General features: G+C 38.5%; 2 protein-coding genes across 2 annotated transcripts; one reads left to right on the top strand and one right to left on the bottom strand.

Annotated features, from left to right (window-relative positions):
* Nucleotides 1-145: 145 nt before the first annotated feature.
* On the bottom strand, nt 146-9,368 carry UNC50 (unc-50 homolog (C. elegans)). Its single transcript, XM_006879372.1, has 5 exons — nt 9,050-9,368; nt 8,139-8,259; nt 2,371-2,510; nt 2,183-2,284; nt 146-490 (listed from the first exon to the last, which is right to left on the bottom strand). The coding sequence occupies exons 1-5, from the start codon at nt 9,327-9,329 to the stop codon at nt 354-356; spliced, it is 780 nt and encodes a 259-aa protein (XP_006879434.1). The 5' UTR covers nt 9,330-9,368; the 3' UTR covers nt 146-353.
* A 1,313-nt stretch (nt 9,369-10,681) lies between these two features.
* On the top strand, nt 10,682-16,829 carry LOC102849249 (cytochrome c oxidase assembly factor 5-like). Its single transcript, XM_006879373.1, has 3 exons — nt 10,682-10,780; nt 13,901-13,984; nt 16,788-16,829. Exons 1-3 carry the CDS (start codon nt 10,682-10,684, stop codon nt 16,827-16,829), a joined length of 225 nt encoding a protein of 74 aa, XP_006879435.1.
* Nucleotides 16,830-19,561: the final 2,732 nt, after the last annotated feature.

Below are 19,561 nucleotides of genomic sequence, written 5' to 3' on the forward strand. Positions count from 1 at the left end.
GGACTATGCACTTAGGGAGGTGTGTTATTACCATGCTCACCAAATGAATACTCCTTCAAGGTAGTGATTCATATTAAAAACAGTTTTATATTTCTGTTTTCCCCATCCTCTTCTCATTCATGTAAACATTAGAGTACATAAAATGTTTTAGTTTAAAAAATATTTATTACAGAAATGTACATTTCATTAGATATAAGGAATGTATTTGACAATAATGTTCACATATATCCTCAAATTTGTAAACTTCACACCTTTAAGATATCTACAATGATAATTTATTTACAAACTTTACAAGCAATTTCTACCACTTCATCAACTCTGTTGAGACAGTTAAGACTCAATATTCTCACTTTTCATTTTACTCTGTATTTGTAGAAAGAACACAGCATGTGAGTAAAGTTCCAGCCTAGTGCTAGTGAGAGTCCATAGAGTAGTATGAGTGGTGCAAAGGGATAGAGAAGAATCACTGTATTTTTCAAAAATGGCAGTGCTGTAAAAGAAACATTGTAAATTAATAAAAAGGAGAAACTGACAGATCAATAAATGAACATTTTGAAAGCCAGCTCTTATAGGAGATGCCTAAAAAGCAAGCATACTGAATCAGTAAAATGCTACTGCCAATAGGGAGCTGTGGTGGCACAGTGGTAAGGAATCATGCTGCCAGTCACAGGTAGGCAGTTCAAATCTACCAGATGCTCCATGGGAGAAAAATGGACAATCTCCTCCTCATGAGATTTACTGCCTCCGAAAACTGAGTTTTGACCTGATGATATCCAACAACAACAGTCAGAATAATAGTACTCTTCTGTGTTACTTCCTTATTTAAGGCTATCAAAAAACTGAAGAGGGATTCAATACAGCAAATGAGTGAGAAGCAAATCTGAGACAAAAATAGAGGGGCAAACATCACAAATATTAATTAAAGAAATAGATTTAAACCTGTGACTCAAATGAAAGTCCATCTTAAAGTACTAACAGAGGGAATGCTGTTATAGCAAAAAACAAACTTTCACCCATTTGAGATTTCAAAAAAAACACATTATATCCTGCTTTGAGGAAGGGACATCTCGGCTGTACTTTCTCAAGCTTTAGGAAAGAATTTAAATTCTGGAAGAATCTGTTTGTTGCTTGATTAATGATCAGTTAGTGAAACTCTATCCCATGCATTCTAACCTAAAAAATTCTCACATACCAAGTTCACAACCCAAATCATGCTGTACTCCCAAAGAAACAGTTCTCAATGAATGGCAGTGAGTCACCAGGAGTGTGTTCAAAAATCTACTTTGAGAAACTGTGATATTCTAATCACAATTTTAAATGCTTCTTCAAAATACATTAAAATGTTCTAAGAAAACTGCACATGAGCTGTTACAAATATCTTTCCCAAAACAAAGCATTTTCATTTGAGATGGGACTGTGGGGTGCTAAGTGATCTCTAAATGATGACACCCAGGGACCGAGGTGGGCAAGATGAAACAGAGGAGCCGGCCACGCTTAAAAGTTGTATTTACTGTAAAGTCCTAACTCAAAACAGTGAAAAAGGAAAGGCTTATAAAATAAAACTTTAAAGAAAAATCTCCAAATGTTACTTAACTCTAATTATTTAATAAATTTGTTAGTATGAATGAAAAATATAGTATGCTCTTCCCTATTAAAAAACATGAACTTACAACAAGATTTAACAATACATCAGTAAACATATCCTGAGGTTAGTAAAAGTTGGGTCTAATCTTATCCAAGCAGCTGTAGAACCAAAGAGAACCACAATAACTGAAAATGGGGGGGAATGATGATTCAAGAAGGTTTTAAACAAACTTAAGTTCATATATCCACCTGCTCACACATTTGATTCACTGACTTCAAACTGTAACCACAGGGAAAAGGGAGAGGAAAACTATCTTCATCTCCTCTAAGGAGCTTCAAGATCACCAATGAGTTTAAAGTGGCTGCTCAAATCTATCAAATATACTGTAGCACAGCTATGCCACTTTCTAGCTGTGACCAAGGGCATGCTACTTCATTTATCCATGCCTTAGCTCCTTTGAAAAATGAGGGTCAGTAAAGCTGTATGATCTAATTGCTGAGGACCGAAGTACTCCATTAAGATAAGCTGCTCGTATTATTAAAGCACCTATCCATCCCTGCTGAGCCCCCATTTTTTAGTGTTTTTTTCATCACTTACCACTGTATCCAAGAAAGGTGACATAGATATAATAGCCAACTGCAATCAGCCATAAAGTATTTCCAATAAAATATCCAATAAATGTGTCTGTTACGATAACATCTGCCAAAAGAGATGCACACAATGAATCTCTTAACCAACACATACAATGATGGCTTTGGGGTAATATTTTGAGAATGGCAACTTACGATTGATGAAGAAAAGCTGGATAAAATGTAAAATGACTAGGAGGGGATAGAAAGCATTCAGATGCACATCAAAGGCATAGCCCCACTCTACATCATAATCTCTACTTTGTCGTTTTACTAAATACTTGTTAGAGATGAACCTGAAAAGTAAAATGAAAATTATTTTTCTTAATACAATTTGTGTGTTTTCTATGTGCCACAAACTGCTCTGTACAAACATTCAATCGTTCACAGACACTGTGTTTTATTAACTCTTGTTGATTAATGACCAGGTATTATTTTGAATACTGGAGATATAAAAGCAAACAAAATTCCATACCTTCAATTTAGGAAGAAGAAACTGACAAAATAAATGAAGCATGATAGATGGCATTATGGAAGAAAATAAAACAGTAAAGAACGAGACTGTGAAGATGAGATGCAATTTTAAGTAAGACGGTTAGGAGAAAGTACCATTTGGTAAAAATCCAGGGACAGTGATTAAATGATCTGAGTGCATTTGAAGAATGTTACAGACTAATGGACCCGGAATAAGTGGGAAAAACAAATAAAAATGGCATGAAATCACAAAAGAAACAAGGAATGCAACCTTATATGACCTTGCAGGCTATTGTAGTAACTTTCTTTTTTACACTTCATGAACTGAGAAGCCAGTGAAGAGTTTCCAGCAGTGTCTGCCTTGTTTCAATGGGGTCATTCTGGCTGCTTATCTGAGAACAGGCAATTGGGGACAAGAGTGGAGGCAGAGAGACCCACGAGAAGACAAGTGAACAGGGTAGTAGCCCTGGAGGTTGAGAGATACAGGATATAAAACATTTGGAAGGCAGAGCCAAAAGGATTTGTTAAAGGTTGGATGTCAAGTGTAAGAAAAAAAGAACCATGGATGACTGGAAGGTTTTTGCCTTGAGCAAATGGAACGATGGAGCTGTTAATAACTCTAGTGGAGATAACAGTATAAGAGTGGTTTAGGGCAGGAAGAACAACACACAAACTTGGATTTTGAACCACTGAGCTGAAGATGCCTATCAGTCTGGAGCATGAAGTTGTAAAAACAACTATAAGCTACAGTTTAGAGAAGGATCCAAATTGGAGATACAAATTCTTCAGTATCTGTTGCAGGTACTGGGTTCTATCCAGCAGACCACATCTCACAGTGATCCTCTGAACAGCATGTTGTTGTTGATTGCTGTCGAGTTGAGCACAACTCATAGCAATCTATGAACAGAAGACCTAATGCCTTTCCATAACTATCGTCATTTCTCCAAGTTCATGGAGTTTCCAGAGGCATGTGGTTTAGGAAGTGGATGCCACTCCTACTTCCAAACCTGTTTTACAACTGGGAGCTCTACCAAATACTGTCCACATTGGGAAACCATTCTGGTATTTGATACCCAATGGTATAAGGTTCAGCATCACAGCAATCCCAAGTTACGTCATACTACACATTGACTAAGAGTGATATACAAAGTGGAAAAGTGTTCCTCCAGATATATCAGCACTAGTTTTATTTAGCACTTCTTTTTTCGAATATGACTAAGAATAAGTTTTGCACAAAAGATGTGAACTCCGTTCTGTAACATTTCTGTACATTTAGAGAGTTTAGAGTTTGTAGAATTTCCAGAGGCATCTAGTTTAGGAAGTGGATGCCACTTCCTGCTTCCCAGCATAAATCAATCTGGAAGCTCATCCAAACACTGCACATAATGGGTAACCACTATGGTATCTGACAAGACTGTTGAACAGTGTGCAGCATCGCAGCAACACCAAGTTGTACACTTCAGCAAATAGACAAAAGATTTAAGGAATATTCATTTGAAAATTAATAAATTTGGCCCAATGGCAAATGTGAACTCTATTCTGGGCCACCTACAAGCTCCACCATGCTCAAGCCCACTGATGTAGTCAAATGTGTCACTCCATCATGTTGAGCGTCTTCCTCTCTTCCACCAGCACTCCACCTTCCCCAAGATGATGTCCTTTTCTAAGGACTGGCCCCTCCTAACAACATGCTCAAAGTATGTGAGATGAAGTTTCACCATCCTTCCCTCCAATGAGCATCCTGGCTGTACTTCCTCCAAGACAGACGTTTGTTCTTGTGGCAGTGTTTGGGATGATACTGTCAACACCACAATTCAAAGGCATCAGTAATTCTTCAATCTTTCTTACTCATTGTCTACCTTTTAAACACATACGAAGCAACTGAAAATACTGTGGCTTGGATAAGGTTCATTTTAGTTTAAACTGGTATTGTTCCTGTTTAGCACTTGAAAGTTTTTAGCAGATTTTTCCCAATGGAATATTTTTTTTTACTTATTGACTGCTGCTACAATGAGTATTGATTATGGATCGAAGTAAAATGGAACTACTGGCATCTTCATCTATCATGATGTTTCCTACTGATCCAGGGTGAGGATCTCCATTTGTGTCTCAGTTCTATTTTCCTTGGGGTATATTCCTAATAATGGATTAGTTCATCATAAGGAGTTGATAAGGAGTTTCTACTCATTTTGAGGAAACGCCAAACTGCCCTGAGTGGTTATACCATTTTACAATCCAACCAACAGTGTATGAGAGGTCCCACCTCTCCACATCCTCTCCAACATTTACTGCTTGCTGCCCTGCTAAATTCTGCCACTGCTACTGGGGTTAGATGGGTCTTCTTTTTTTAATCAATGTTTTCAGGGAAGCTTGGACTTCTTTCATCAATACTACTAGTTCTTGATCATATCCTGAAGTGGTAAGGTGTCAAACAATTCTTTTTAGTAAAGCAACTGTATTTCTTCCCTTTTCTCTTCATGCTTCCAGCATTATTCAAGATTTTGCCCATAGAATCCTACAATGTTACAACTCAAGACTTAAATTTGTTCTTCAGTTATTTTCATTTAAGAAATGCTAACTGTGTTCTTCCTTGTTGGTTTTCTAATTCGAGCTCTTTGCTCATTTTATTACATATTTTGCTTTATCTCTTCAACTCACCCTTTGAAATGTTCTGTTTCGCTCTCTTACTACTTCAGCTTTTTTTTTTTTCTTACTTCTGTTACTTTGGCTCCTCTACATTCTCCTAAAGGTATAAGTCTCTTCTGACATCCATTTTGGGCTCTTCTTTCTCTGCTGGCTTTGGAATGAATGCCCTTTTTTAATGAATAATATCCTTGATGCCTTTCCCACAACTCATTTTGGTCTTTGGTCATTAGTGTTCAACATATCAAATCCATTGAGATGATTTTTAAATTCAAGAGGAAAAAAACTAAAAAAGCAAGACTAGCCATCAATTTCTGAAATAACAGTTTTAATTTCTGAAAACCCATGAATACCAGAAGAACATTGTTGGATATAACACCAGAAGATAAGCCCATCAGGTTGGAACACACTCAAAACGGTAATGAGTATGAGCTGCCTCCTTAAAGTACACTCTCCTTTAATGATGCAGATTGAGTAAAGCTTTCATCCAATGAAGGACCTTCATCTGGCAGTGTAGCAAGACTCAGAGTGCAGAGAAACAACTGCAAACATCCATTAATAATTTGAATATAGATTGTATGAAGCATGAATCTGGAAAAATTAGAAGCTGTCAAAAACTAAATGGAACACAGAAAGACTGACATCCAAAGCATTACCCACTGAGCTGAGATGAACAATTATTGACCATTCTGAATCAATCATATTTTTTATGGCAGGAAAGCCAAACTGAAGAGGAATGGTGTTGGATTCATAGTAAAAAAAGAACATTTCAAGATCTACACTGAAGTACAAAGCTGTAACAGGACTCTAGTCATACACATAAAAGAAACAGCTGTTAACACAACTATTCTTAATTATAAGCATCAATCACTAAAGCCAAAGATGAGAAAGCAGTTTTCCACCCACTCTTTCAGTCTGAAATTGATTCAAGATGCATAATAACTGATGAATGTAAAAGATGGAAACAAAGAGGACTGGTAGTTGAGACCACAGCCTGCTGACAGAAATGAGGCTGGAGAACTAACGACAAAGTTTTGTACAATGAATTATGCATTGCCAGTATCTTTTTTAAAAAAGTGACTATACACATGGACCTAACCTGATAATTAGAAAGAAATGAGACTGACTGCATCTATGGAAAGAACTGATGGAGAAGCTCAACATCAGCAATCAAAATGAGACCACAGGCTGACTGTGAAACAGACCATTAATTATTTGCATTCAAGTTCAAATTAAAGCTGATGAAAACTTTAATAAATTCCCAAGAGCCAAATGCAATCCTGAGTTTATCCATCAGTGTTTATGTAATACTGAAACTATACATCTGAAAAAGACCACTAAAAGAGTAAAGGACAGTTCCAATGCTTAAGATGTGGACCACTACTAATTAAAAATTTAGAGAAATAAAGAGACACTAGGAAGAAGAGAATGGCCAGGGATAAATCTAGCTGTTAGGATAATTATTTAAGCTTCTGTCACTTCCATAGCACACATGGTTGATCAGCTAGCTATCCAGTTCAGTGATGAATGAACAAAAGGGTAAACTATACAAGCAAGAGAAAAATCTATATTCAAAGAAACACTATTACTACAGTGAAAATAAAAATAGAAAAAGAATAAAGAAAAAGAGAACATCTTAAAAAAAAACAGATCTTAATTCTACTTTATAATACAGGAAACCAGGACTAACAGGTACAGAGTTAGCAAATGACTGAGCTGACACTGAAACCCTGGTCTCTGAGACTGAAATTTTCCATTGTGTTTTCTCTGATATACAATGACTCCACCACCCCTAACTCAACTACTGGGCCCCTACTAAATCACTCACAACCATTCCATTTCATCTAGCATGCCAACCACACAGCAGCACTTTATCTGTGAGAGAACTAAATAACCACATACTAGATTTTTCCAGCCACAAGTCCCTGGGTGACAAAAATGGGTAATTGTCAAACCATTAACTGAAAGTTTGGTGGTGCCTTTCAATATAGGCCTGACCATCTATAGGTTCACACAGCCTTGAAAGTAATGGAGAAGTTCTACTCTGAATACAAAGGGTCACAAGGAATTCGCCTTGACTTCAGCATCAGCTAACAAGACCAATGCCCAAAATAATGTTAGGTGATGCTGCTGAGTCCATTTTTACTCACAGGAACGCACAGTAAGAGAAGAGAACTAGAAACATTTTCGAGACTATAGTGATTACAGGAGATCACAAGCCTTTTCTCCCACAGCAGCACTTCTTTTGTTTAAATCATCAATCCTTCTGCTTAGCAGCCAATACACTAATTACAGCAACCTCTGAAAAAGTCAGACTGAAAACACTCCCAAACAGCCTCTTTTTGTACCTCTGTGTGGTTTATTCTCAGCAAGAAGGGACTAATTCTTTTTTCCTTTTAAAGTCTTCATTTTCAAACACCAAAGATTCAATCAAGGTTCCATGGCATATGCCTCCAGATGTCTAAAACTGGTTTCCGCTAACAGTTCTCCTCAAAATTCTTGTATCGTCTATACCATTTTAAGCCAGAATTGGCTAAATCCATAGTATTTCTGCATCAGGGATTTCATTAGTACAATGTAATCATTATTTCTCTTCAATTACTTCCTGAATATGGACAATATAGATCATCCCTTGGAGTATTTTCAGATAGAGGAACTAACAGTGTTCATTTCACAGTAGTCTTGCCAACTAACATTTACTCTGCCAATTAATCTATCTTGGGTTCAAGTTCCAGCAACTACTGTATCTGTGAAGGGAATGGAGGTACTCTAGCAGTTACCTGAAAAACCAAAATTATGATACTTACCACATTAAGGTTGATATGAGAAGACCAACACCTATGCAATCTATGAATACAACCCAAAGGAGTAGTTTTATTGTCTCAAAAAATCCCATGTCCAACACAAAGCCAAATCCTATAGTGGACACTGAAAGAAAAATTACAAGATTTATAAAGGCACTGTGCTAGATTCTGGGGACAGCCCCAGTACTCCAGAGTCTACAGTCTAGTAAAAGAGACAGACATGTAAACAAAGCCCCAAAGGTATATTATATACAACTGACACAGAAATGTAACCTATACAAAGCCCCAAAGGTATATTATATACAACTGACACAGAAATGTAACCTATCTTTGAATTCAGAAGACATTTTCAGCATATTAAGGAGGGTCCTTGTCTGGCTGGCTCACCCTAGCATTTAAAACAGCCTCAATTTAGAAAAGGACAGATATAGTTGAACTCCAACTAAAGGGCAAAAGCAATCTTGCACAATTTAAAATCCTAAAAGTGGTTAGAACTCTTTTATCACACTGATGGAGAACTTTAAAATTGTTTCTCAACTTCACACCAGTCTCTTACAATTTCCACTCTGGGTCTGCTTGCTTGAGAAGTACAATTTCTATGTCAATACACTTCTTCACAACAAGTTGGCATTTGAGTACCACTTTATCTATCACACCAGACATGGAGTACATCAACCTTCTGCTTTTGAAAGATCTGGAGTAAATGCACTTTCTAGCATCATCTGCTTTAGACCAACAAACACAGGAAGAAGACAATCTTCTCTCCGGTGAGCTTTTTGAGGCTTCAGCAAGAAATGCCAAACATCCTCAAATTCTGACTTACAGTACTTTTACAATAAAATCTCTTTCAAAAGACAAATCTAATATGAAACATTCAATATGCTCAACTTTATTGCAAATAAACCAATACTTACCACACAGCCAGATACTCAAAAGGACTAAGAAAGCAGGGTCATCTCTGGCCCACTGATCCTTTGTCTGTTTCCGATAATGAAAGTTCCTATAAACCCTCTGTGGAGAAGTGAACAAATAAAGCATCTGCCAGGCAGCAAACTCAAAGTCCATCTGCCGAAAACGAAAAAGCCTTCTCAAGTACTTGTAGCGCTTTGCTCCGGCAGTGTGTCTTGCGGCATCCCTGGGATTCAAGGTACCATTTCCCTGTCCTTGGGAATTGACGGAAATACTTGGTAGCATCTTCCTAAATAGAGAGGGAAAAAAAATATCTCTTTCACAAGTAATCTGGGGGGGGAAAAATTAGCTATTAGAACATACCTTCCTAGTTACTTAATAGCAAGGAGGTTCTAGAGAAGAGCCAGTGGTCAAATGCAAATGGAGTTTCTGAAACTTGAGAACTTTTTATAGCAATGGCAACTTCAGCCCTTCTAAACCACTGTAATAATATTCTCCAAGGACCTAAGGGTTTCTGCACACTTCAGTCATCCTCAGCCAGACACCTGAGGTGGCAGAGAGAGAGGCATTAAGTAGGAAAGGAAACGGTAATGATTACAGAGATAGTCCATATTCCCATGCAGGAAGTTTGGCTTCAAATTAAACGCTCTTCACTACCAAATCTTAAAGGGAAAAATCCTTTTGGTTTTCGAATAAAAAAAAAAAAATGTTACCAAAAATGTCAACTACGTGGCCAAATTAAACAAGTCCATCAGAATATGGCCATCATCACGATACTAAGCTCCTCTTTTATTAAAGAATGACATAAAAAACAAAACAAAGCTCAGATCTCTAGTGGGGTTCCCCCCCTTAATAGGTCAGTGGAAGAAATGTCAACATGAGATTTCAGCCAAACCAAATGTGCGCAAGTGACCGCCCCACACCCATAACTTAGTCTTACAGGGGCTCGGGGCGGCCACAGGACCCGGGCAGGCCCAAGCCGAGAGCCATGGGTAAGGCTGCCAGATTGCTGGGGGAGCTGTTGTCCAGTCGACTCCGACATATAATGACATAGAGCAGATCTAAAATTTACGCGATTCGGCGCAACTACCATTCTAGACGCCAATTCAAACTTTCGTACAAACCAGAAGTAACTTTTTAGCCTAAACACTTCGCACCAAAATTTGGGGCAAGTTTATTCTAAAAGAAATGTTAAGTAGGAATCCTGTATTTCATCTGGCAACCCCACCCAAACGCAGAGGGCCGGACCTCGGGCTAAGAGAAAGGGGCACCTGGCGCGAGCCCGAGAGGCGCCAGGGCGGGGCGGTCCTCAGGCCTCACCTGAAGCCCCTGCGGCCTCCGCCAGGGACCCACCGGGCCCGCCACCTCAGTCCAGCGGTGGAGCCCAGGAGAGGCCGGGACGACTTCCCTTCCTGCAACGTATCAGGCGCCGGCGCTGGGGGAACGTCGCATCACGTGAGCCCACTTCCGCCGGCGCGCCCCTCTCGGCTTCCGTAAGCTCGACACGGCGCACTTACCGGAAGTTGATATTGCCTGCTTCCTGTTATTTAGGTCGTGGCTACCTTTTGAGCGTAGTCGGGTGTTGCTTGTTGCTTCTTGGAGCTACCAGAAGGCCGAAGCCAGCAGGGATCGCTGTAATGCCCCGCTACTATGAGGGCAAGCCAGAGGGCGGCGCGTGCGCCGGCTTGAAGGAGGACCTGGGCTTATGTCTGTTGCAGTCGGACTGTGTGTTGCAGGTAACGCGGCCGACCACCGGGAACGGAACTCAGGGAATTGACAACTACAATGGGGAGGCAGGGCGACCTTCCCAATTACCTGAGGTCGTGACCAAGAGAAGTGACTTAGCGTTAACTCAGTGGCTGATTTGAGGCAGATGTCTGCAGGAGTCAGTTCCCTCCTCTGTAACTTGAGCACAGCAGGAATACCCGCCCTGAGGGGGTTTTGTAAGTATTAAACGGATCTGTGAGTTTGGTTGAAGAAACACTTATTGAATGCTAGAATTTTGATACGAAACAAAAGAATAAGACCATTTTCTTCGACACTAGGAAACGAGAATCTGTAGAATTCGTTATTTTAGGGTCTACGGAAACTGTATCGCTTAGTATTTTTTTTTTCTATTGCTGTTGTTACATGCCAACACTGACTATCCAGAGAGAGGACTGCCAAAAGAACAAGTAAGTCTGACGTGAAGGAAATGCAACCAGGTTTTTCCTTTGACAAGGCAAATAGTAAAACTAGCTCTTACAAACTTCGGACGTGTCGTAAGGAGGGCCAGTCCTTGGGAAAAGACAACATGTTGGGAAGGGTGGAGGGTCAGAGAAAGAGGAAACCTTCAACAAGATGAATTGATACAAGCCTATGAGAGAACCTGAGACTAGTGCAGGATAGGCGTGATTTAGATCTGTTAGTCATAGGGTCCTTATGAGGCAGAGTTGACTCTATGGCATCCAACAACAACTATGCATATTAACATAAAAGACTCTACCGAAAGCAGATTGACCTGCAGTTTTTCATATCACTGAACACAATAAGAACATTAAATTAACGCTAATTGTTGTTGTTGTTAGATGCTGTCGAGTATGTAGCGACCCTATGAACAAAAGATCTTAACCCTATTCTGTCCAGTGCCATCCTCACACTTCCTGACACACAAGGGCCCTTTGGGGCAGTCACTAGGTCATTCCACCTGATTGAGGGTCTTCCTCTCCTTCATCAACCCTCCACTCTTCCCAGAATCATGTCCTTCTCCAAGGAATAGCCCCTACTAATGTCCAGAGTAACTGAGGCGAAGCCTCATCATTATTGCCTCCAAAGAGCACTCCAGCTGCATCCTCTACAAGACATATCTGTTCCTTTGGCTGTCCATGGAGTATTGAATACTTTTCTCCAGCGTCACAGCTCAAAAATGTCAATTATTTTTCCATCATCCTTATCAATTGCTTAGCCCTCAGATGAATAGCAAGTGATCAAAAGACTGGCCAGAATCAGATGCACCTTAGCCCTCAAAATGATGTCATTACTCTTCAGTAATTTGGAGAGGTCCATACCTGAAGTTTTTCCCAGTGCAGTGTGTCTCCTTATTTCCTGATTGCTGGTACAAAGCTGTTAATTGTGGACCCAAGCAAGATGAAACTCGTGACAATTTCAGTCTCCTCTCCATACACTATATGGAGTGGTAAGAACCTTTGTTTTCTTGACATTGAGGTGCAGTCCATACTGAAGGCTGCATTTTTTGGTCTTCAGCAATGAGTGTTTCAAGTCTTCCTCACTTTCAGCAAGCAACAATTAGATTTGCAATTGCAAAAACAGACTCCTCAAAATTTATAAACCACAGAGTTCATGTGCAAATAAACCACATTTTAAAGGCATTGATTTTTCTTCTGTCATCGTTAGTCATTGTCCAGCTTTGAGATGCATAACAAGTGAGAAAGCCATGACCTGAATCAGTGATAACTTGGTCTTTAAACTGGCATCATTGTACCTTGTGCCATGGAATTTAGGAGAGACCTCTGACAGCAGATTTTCCCATTGTATTACATCTTTTGATTTCTTGAGTGCTAGTACCAAGGGTGTTGTGGATTTAAGTACGATGAAAACCTCAGTCTTTTTTTCAGTGTAAGATTTTCTCCATTAACCCAAAGGGAAAGATTTTTGTTTCTTGATGTTGAGCTGTGATCCTTATTGAAAGCTTGTAGTCTTTGATCTTCAGCACAATTATTTCAAGTCCTCACTTTGATCAAACATCTGCATAATGCAGGTTGTTGATGAGTCTTCTTCAAGATTCAGATATATAGATAGCAATGGGAATCTAGGATTGAACAACATCAGAAAGACTAAAAATTGCCAAGAATAAATTTTTGACAAATAGATCTAGCACAGACACGACCCTGTGTAGCTCTTTTCCTAGTGAAAACTAAAGAATGTTGCTGCTGCTAGCAAAATAAAAGTCTGGGATAGTTCTGCAATTTTTGGAATGAGAACCATTATATCATAATTGGTCTTTGTGAAGACAAATTAGTAGGGAGGTGGTTATTGTTGTTAGGTTCCTTCAAGTGAAGTGTGATTCATAGCGACCCAACGCACAATAGGCTGAGCCCTGTACTGTCTTGTGCTAACCTCACAATCACTGACACACTTGGGACCACTGCTGTAATCACTGCGTCAATCCATCTAGGTGAGGGTCGTCTTCTCTTTCTCCATCCTTCCATCTTTCCAAGCATGATGTCCCTCTCCAAGGAATAGCCTCTTCTAGCAACATGTCCAAAGTATGTGAGATGAAGCTTTATCATCTTTGCCTCTGAGGAGCACTCTGACTGCACCTTCTCCAAGACTTACTTGTTTGTTCTTTTGGCAGTCCATGGGATATTTGGTATCCTTCTCTAAGACCACAACTGAAATGTATTAATTCTTATTTTGTCATCCTTATTCATTGTTCATCTCTCAGATGCTCAGATGCATAGCAAGTGATTGAAAAGATTTTGGCCTGAATGGAGTTAGTCCTCAAACTGACGTCATTATTCCTCAGTAATTTGGTAGGGTAAAATGTTAAAAAATCAATTTTCATTGCAGTTACTTGCTGCTTTGTCTTTAGGAGTTCTTGGATATCAAAGTTTTAGAAAAACCCTCCCTTTTATACTTCCCTTTTCTTACCTACAAGGAAATCAGGGTAACAGGTTTTAGATTTTTATGTAAACATTGTAAAGCAAAGTAGCAGTCAAAATGAGTTATAGACCATTATGTAACTTACAGTTTTCCCTTATTGTTTTATTTAATTGAAATGAGCAATTTTAAAAAGGATAGTTATTTTATAGTAAAGATTGCCAGGTATTTACCTTAATGTTTTATATATGTTACAGGAAGGAAAATCTCTTCGACAGTGTTTGAAGGAAGGAAACTGCAAAGCTTTGAAATACTCCTTTTTTGAATGTAAAAGGTCAATGGTAAGTAGTGAACAATTTAAAAGCTGTTAGAATTGTGAGGAGTTAAGTATAGCAATAGTTATAAAACGGTTAAAAAAAATTTTTTTTTAAAAAGGTTTCAGTGATATAGCAGGGGGAACTTACTCCAGTAAGTTATAGATTTTATAGTTGTATAAGAGAGTTTTTGTGTCCCAGTGGGCTAAATGTTGGGCTTCTAACTAGAAGCTCAGCAGTTCAAATCCACCAGCCATTCTGTAGGAGAAAGATGAGGTGGTCTTCTTCTGTAGATCTATAGCCTCAGAAACATCACAGTGCAGTTCTAAGGTGTCCTGTAGGGTTGCTGTGTAGAGTCAGAATTGACTGGATATAAGTGGAAAGGGGGAAAAAACCCAACCAACTCATCTACAGGTGTAGCTACTGGACTCACCAGTAACTGCCCTGCTGGCAGTAGTGCTATATTGTTCTCCCGCTATGCTAACAGTTTCTGAAAGTGTAACAGAGAAGTCTTAACAAATATAAATGGGTTCAAGTGAATTCAGCTAATCTGACAATTACTCATAAATCCATAACATAGAGGTGTAAGATGTGTACACCTCTGACTTATGGGTAGATGTGATCTGGATAAAATATCAGTATCTGATATTTTGATTTTTGAAATGATAGAACATGGAGAAAGGGCTGAAAAGGGCATTACAAATATCTGAGATTTGTGTTTTTTGAAATATCCAGAAAGATCTTTGGAGTGGAAGCTGAGTAATACAAACTTGGAGGAAGTATCAAAACAGAAATTTGAGTATTGTTACTATTGTTAAGTGCATATGACTTATAAAAACATTATGAATAACAGATGTGAATATGACTTATAGAAACCCTATGAGTAACAGATCTGAACCCTGTCCTGTGCCATCCTGATCATCCCTTACTTGAGTCCATTGCCATAGTCACTGTGCCAGTTTATCCCACACAGAGTCTTCCTTCACTGACCCTCCACCTTTCCAAGCATGATGTCCCTTGCTAAGGAATAGCATCCCCTAGCAAAATGCCCAAAATATGTGAGATGGAACTTTGTCTTACTGTGGCTGCATTTTTCCCAAGACACATCTGTTTGTTCTTTTAGCAGTCCACAGGATATTCAGTACTCTGCTCCAACACCACAACTCAAAGGCACCAATTTTTATTCTACCCTTATTCATTGTTCAGCTATCACATGCTGAGCTTATTTTTGTTTGGTAGGAACCTTTCTCTTTTCATGACAGAGAGGCTGAGAGTTGAGGGTATTTATGACCCAGGAAGCGAAGCAAGGCACACTGGAGCATATTTTCTAACGATTCAGATGTGGGGAGAATGTAAAGTTAGATTAAATGTGGCCCTTTGTTTGATTTCTCAAATGGCCGATCACTCTGCCATGTTCTCCTGTTATTTAATGTAAAAAAGAATGATGTTTCTTGCCTTCCCCAAATAGTTTTGATACTCATGTTTTCATAAACTTTACATTTCAAAACTTGATTAGTGGCGAGCTCTGGTGGCCTAGTGGCAAGAAGCTGCAACTGCAATCTGAGATGCACAGTTCGAATCCACCAGATGCTCTGCTGAAGAAGGAGGAACAATCTCCTCCTGTAGCAGTCAGATCTGATTTGACGGTACATACAAAAAAATAATGAAATAAAATAAATTAAAAACCAAACAAACAAAAACCTTGATTAGGTAATTGAGAAATCCTAAAAAATAGTTCATGTAGGAGATGGTAAGTTGTACTAGTTAATCTTACTAAGTGACTGAATCTACAGGAAGTTACCTACAATTACTTACCTAAAGCTCAATCTATTTAAAAGAAAGTGGGTTTTTTAAAAAAAAACAAACATTTTTAAATTTTCAAAATTTCAAAATTTATCTACCTTCTGCAGAAATTTATCTTAAAAAAAATTAAATGTTTCTGACCATTTAAAACTATAAATACAATGTAGGCCTTTACTTATACTTTGATAGTAGGAAGAAACAGTCTGGGGAACATTGTAGCCGACTTAAGACTTAAAATTCTTAGCATCTTTCTGCAAGACTGATTTGGTTCTCTAGATTGAGTTACTTCACATCTTATTATTGTACCCTCAGTTTACATGCTTGGCTGAAATAGGAAGATAACAGTTTAAGCTATACAGGTAATTTGGCTTCATATTCCCAAATAAGTATATACCTCAGAGGGAAAGTGAGATGAGTATCTGCTTTCCCCTCTTTTTATGAGCATTTCACCATCTTTAAGTACATTAAGTTACCTGTGTTAAAGATACTCAGTGAGTTAATGGCTGCCCATTTGTGTGTTAACGTTCTTTGCTTTGAAAGATCTGACTGTGTTGGACTAAGTGCTAGGATCTATCTCCAAAATAGTTTCTTCGTAAGAATTTTTGAAAACCCGGGAGGGTCAGCTATGGGTTCATCACATAACAACTACTTGACAAAAAAAATCCCTGCTGATGAACTTGGTGTAGTTGTTAGGGAATTGTGCTGCTAATCCAAACATGGTGCCTCTGTGATCATATCCACCAGCTGCTCTGAGGGAGAAAGATGGTCTGTCTCTTCCTATGATTTTATAACCTTTGAAAACCCACTGAAGGATCAGCTGTGAGTCATTCCCAACTTGATAGCAATGAGGGAACCTGAAGTGGAGCCATTTTTGCTTTATAATGCCATCTTTATTTATCATTTTCTTGGCTGATACAGTTTTACTCTTCCTGAAAACTAATTTACTTTTCTCATATAGTGATACTGTTTATCAACATTTTACTTAATATGTGACAGTTATGAAATGTAATTGTACATTTCCTTTCAGTTGGATAACAGATCACGATTCAGAGGAAGAAAAGGATATTGATACCATCATGTTGAAGTCAAGATGAAAAGGATTTTCTGTAGTCATTAACGCACAGAAGCCAAAACAGGAAATGGGCCAGTCTGTTCAGCTGGATTTCCCCCCACCTACCTGGAAAATGGAGAAAATGGATGAATTCTGTTCTAAATAAGTATAAATAAAGATTTTTATGCTTTAAGTTATTTGTAGAAGAAGAAAGTTGAAGTGAACAATTATGGCCACATCGTAAATGTGTCTTGAGAGTTACTAGAACATTCTCGGAAAGGACAGAGAATGGAAAGATGGTTGTTTTCAGACAAATGACAGTTTGCACATCATTTGTGAATATTGACAAGATCACTGTGTGACAATCTAATCAATAATATAGACCCTGGAGAGAAAATGTCTATCAGGGCCATTCTGTTCTTTTATATAATTTAACCTTTGTAGTTTTAAACTATATTGTGTTTGTTCTTTGGAGAAGAAATGCCTTGTTTTTGTTGAATTGCTAAGGTAAGCAGCCTCAGAACTTTAATATACATGAAAACATAGCTGCATGCAAAGGACAGATTACATCATTAAGAGTTTTTGCCTTTATCACTTGACCTCCCCCCACCGCTTTTTGAGTCCTGTGTTCATTTGCAGTTTGGTCACCTCCACATGATGGGAAATATGGCCAGTGTCAGCCACAAGTCACCTTTCTTCAGATCACTCATAAGAGTCCACAAATCAAATCATAATAGGACAGTGGTCACTCCTGTATTACTTGTCCTTCCATTGGCCTAATCCCTGAGGAGGAGGAAAAGTAAATCTCACAATGATTGGACAGACCCGGGTCATGCCTGTCCCACTGCACATAATTGTTAACTCCCATTGCAGTCACATTGGATAAGTGGTGGGCCTCTCCCCAAAAGGAAAAAGAGTTTCAGAGGGAGCAGAATGAACAGGTGTTCACTATAGAATGCATAAGTGGAAAACAGTTTTTAAAAGTCTAGAATTACAATAGAAATTTTTTTTTTTTTATTGAACAATGAAAATCCCTAGCTGCCATGGTGGGTGTTCAGGCACTCCAGATGCTTTGTAGCCCCTTGCTTTAAATGTTCACCTGAAGTAGGAATTCCACAGCAGCCTTGTCGTGTTGCAGAATATCACTGAGGTTTGTTGTTCTGCTGTTCACTGACAAAGGGGAAAAGACATATTTTGTTAAAAATTGTTGCATTCCTATTTAAATGCTATACTTTTTATTAAAAGTAAAACTTGGATAAGCATTTCTTCAATTTATTTTATAATACTTCGTGGTTTTCAAGAACAGCTTTATTGAGATATATTCACCTTGTAAAGTACAAGATTCATTGGTTCTTAATATATTCAGAGTTGTGCTACCATCATCACTAATTCAGAACCTTTTCTAAATTTACTGTAGTTTAAGTGAACTTGTGTAGAGCAGTTTGATCCTCTGTTCAGCTATTTATACATACTTTATGATATTGATTGCACTTCCCCGCATTATATCATCCCTCTTTCCACTCTTTTTGTGGTTGTTATTATTTCCACTCTCCCTCCCTCCCTTCTCAGCTGTATCTGGGCAAATACCTCTGTGATCTTGTGTAATTGATTGTACTAAGGGCTGAATAATTACCGGCTGGTATTATTCACCGTATGGTTCTATTTTCTTTGGAAGTTGTGCCATATGGGTGAGTTCCATTCAGAACATTTTTAGTACCTCTAATGCTTCTCCTCTACTTTTTGCAAATACTAAGGTACTTTGTCTCTGGATTTGCCTTTTCTGGATGTTGCATAAATGGAATCAGAATATATGTCTCCTTTTGTGACAAGCTGCTTTCACTATAATGTATTCAAGGTTCATTCATGTGTAACACCTATCACTACATCATTCCCTCTTTGTTTGTTTGTTTTGGGTTTTTTTTATTATTATTATTCCCTTTTTATTGACAGATAATATTCTGTCTTTTAGATAAGTTGTTTGGTTCCATCAGGTTAATTCTGACCCATAAGTTGTTGTGTACCATCATGTCACAAGCAGCTCATACCTGACCCTTCAACGAGTTTCAGTAGGCAGTAAACCACACAGGAGGAGATTGTTCATCTTTCTCCTGTGGAGCAAACTAGTGTATTCAAACTGTATGCCTTTGGGTTGACAGCACAATTCCTTACCACTAACCTGCTAATCCTTATGTACAGCAGAATGAAATGCATTGTGGGTGGTAAGGATTTGTACTGCCAACCGCAAGGCCTCTGCTTGAAATATAACTCCTGCCCCATGGGAGAAAAGATGGACAGTCTCATCCCATGCATTTACCTGCGTCTGAAAATCCACTGAAGGGTCAGCCATGAGTCAGCTCCAACTTGATGATACATAACAACTACAAGGCATAGGGAGCTCTGGTGGCATAATCTACCAAGAGTTGTGCTGATAAACCAAAAGTCATATCTCGCTCCTGGTTTGAATCCACCAGTAGCTCCAAGAGAGAAGGGTGGTCTTCTCCTTTGTGGTGTATAGCCACCAAAATCCCTCTGGTGAGTCAACCATGAATCAGTTCTAACTCAATGGCACTGAGATTTTGTTGTTTTTCTACCAAGCATGATATCCTCAAAGCAACTAATGATATTAAACCTGCTTTCATATACTTGTTGGCTTTTTGTATAATTCTGAAGAAATGTATATTCATGTCCTTTGTACATTTTTTCAATTGAGTTATCTTTTTTAAAAGTTACATTTATATTGTAGATCAAAC

Source organism: Elephantulus edwardii, unplaced genomic scaffold, assembly GCF_000299155.1.
Source record: "Elephantulus edwardii isolate Elephantulus edwardi_28Jun2011 unplaced genomic scaffold, EleEdw1.0 scaffold00003, whole genome shotgun sequence".
Lineage (NCBI taxonomy): Eukaryota > Metazoa > Chordata > Mammalia > Macroscelidea > Macroscelididae > Elephantulus > Elephantulus edwardii.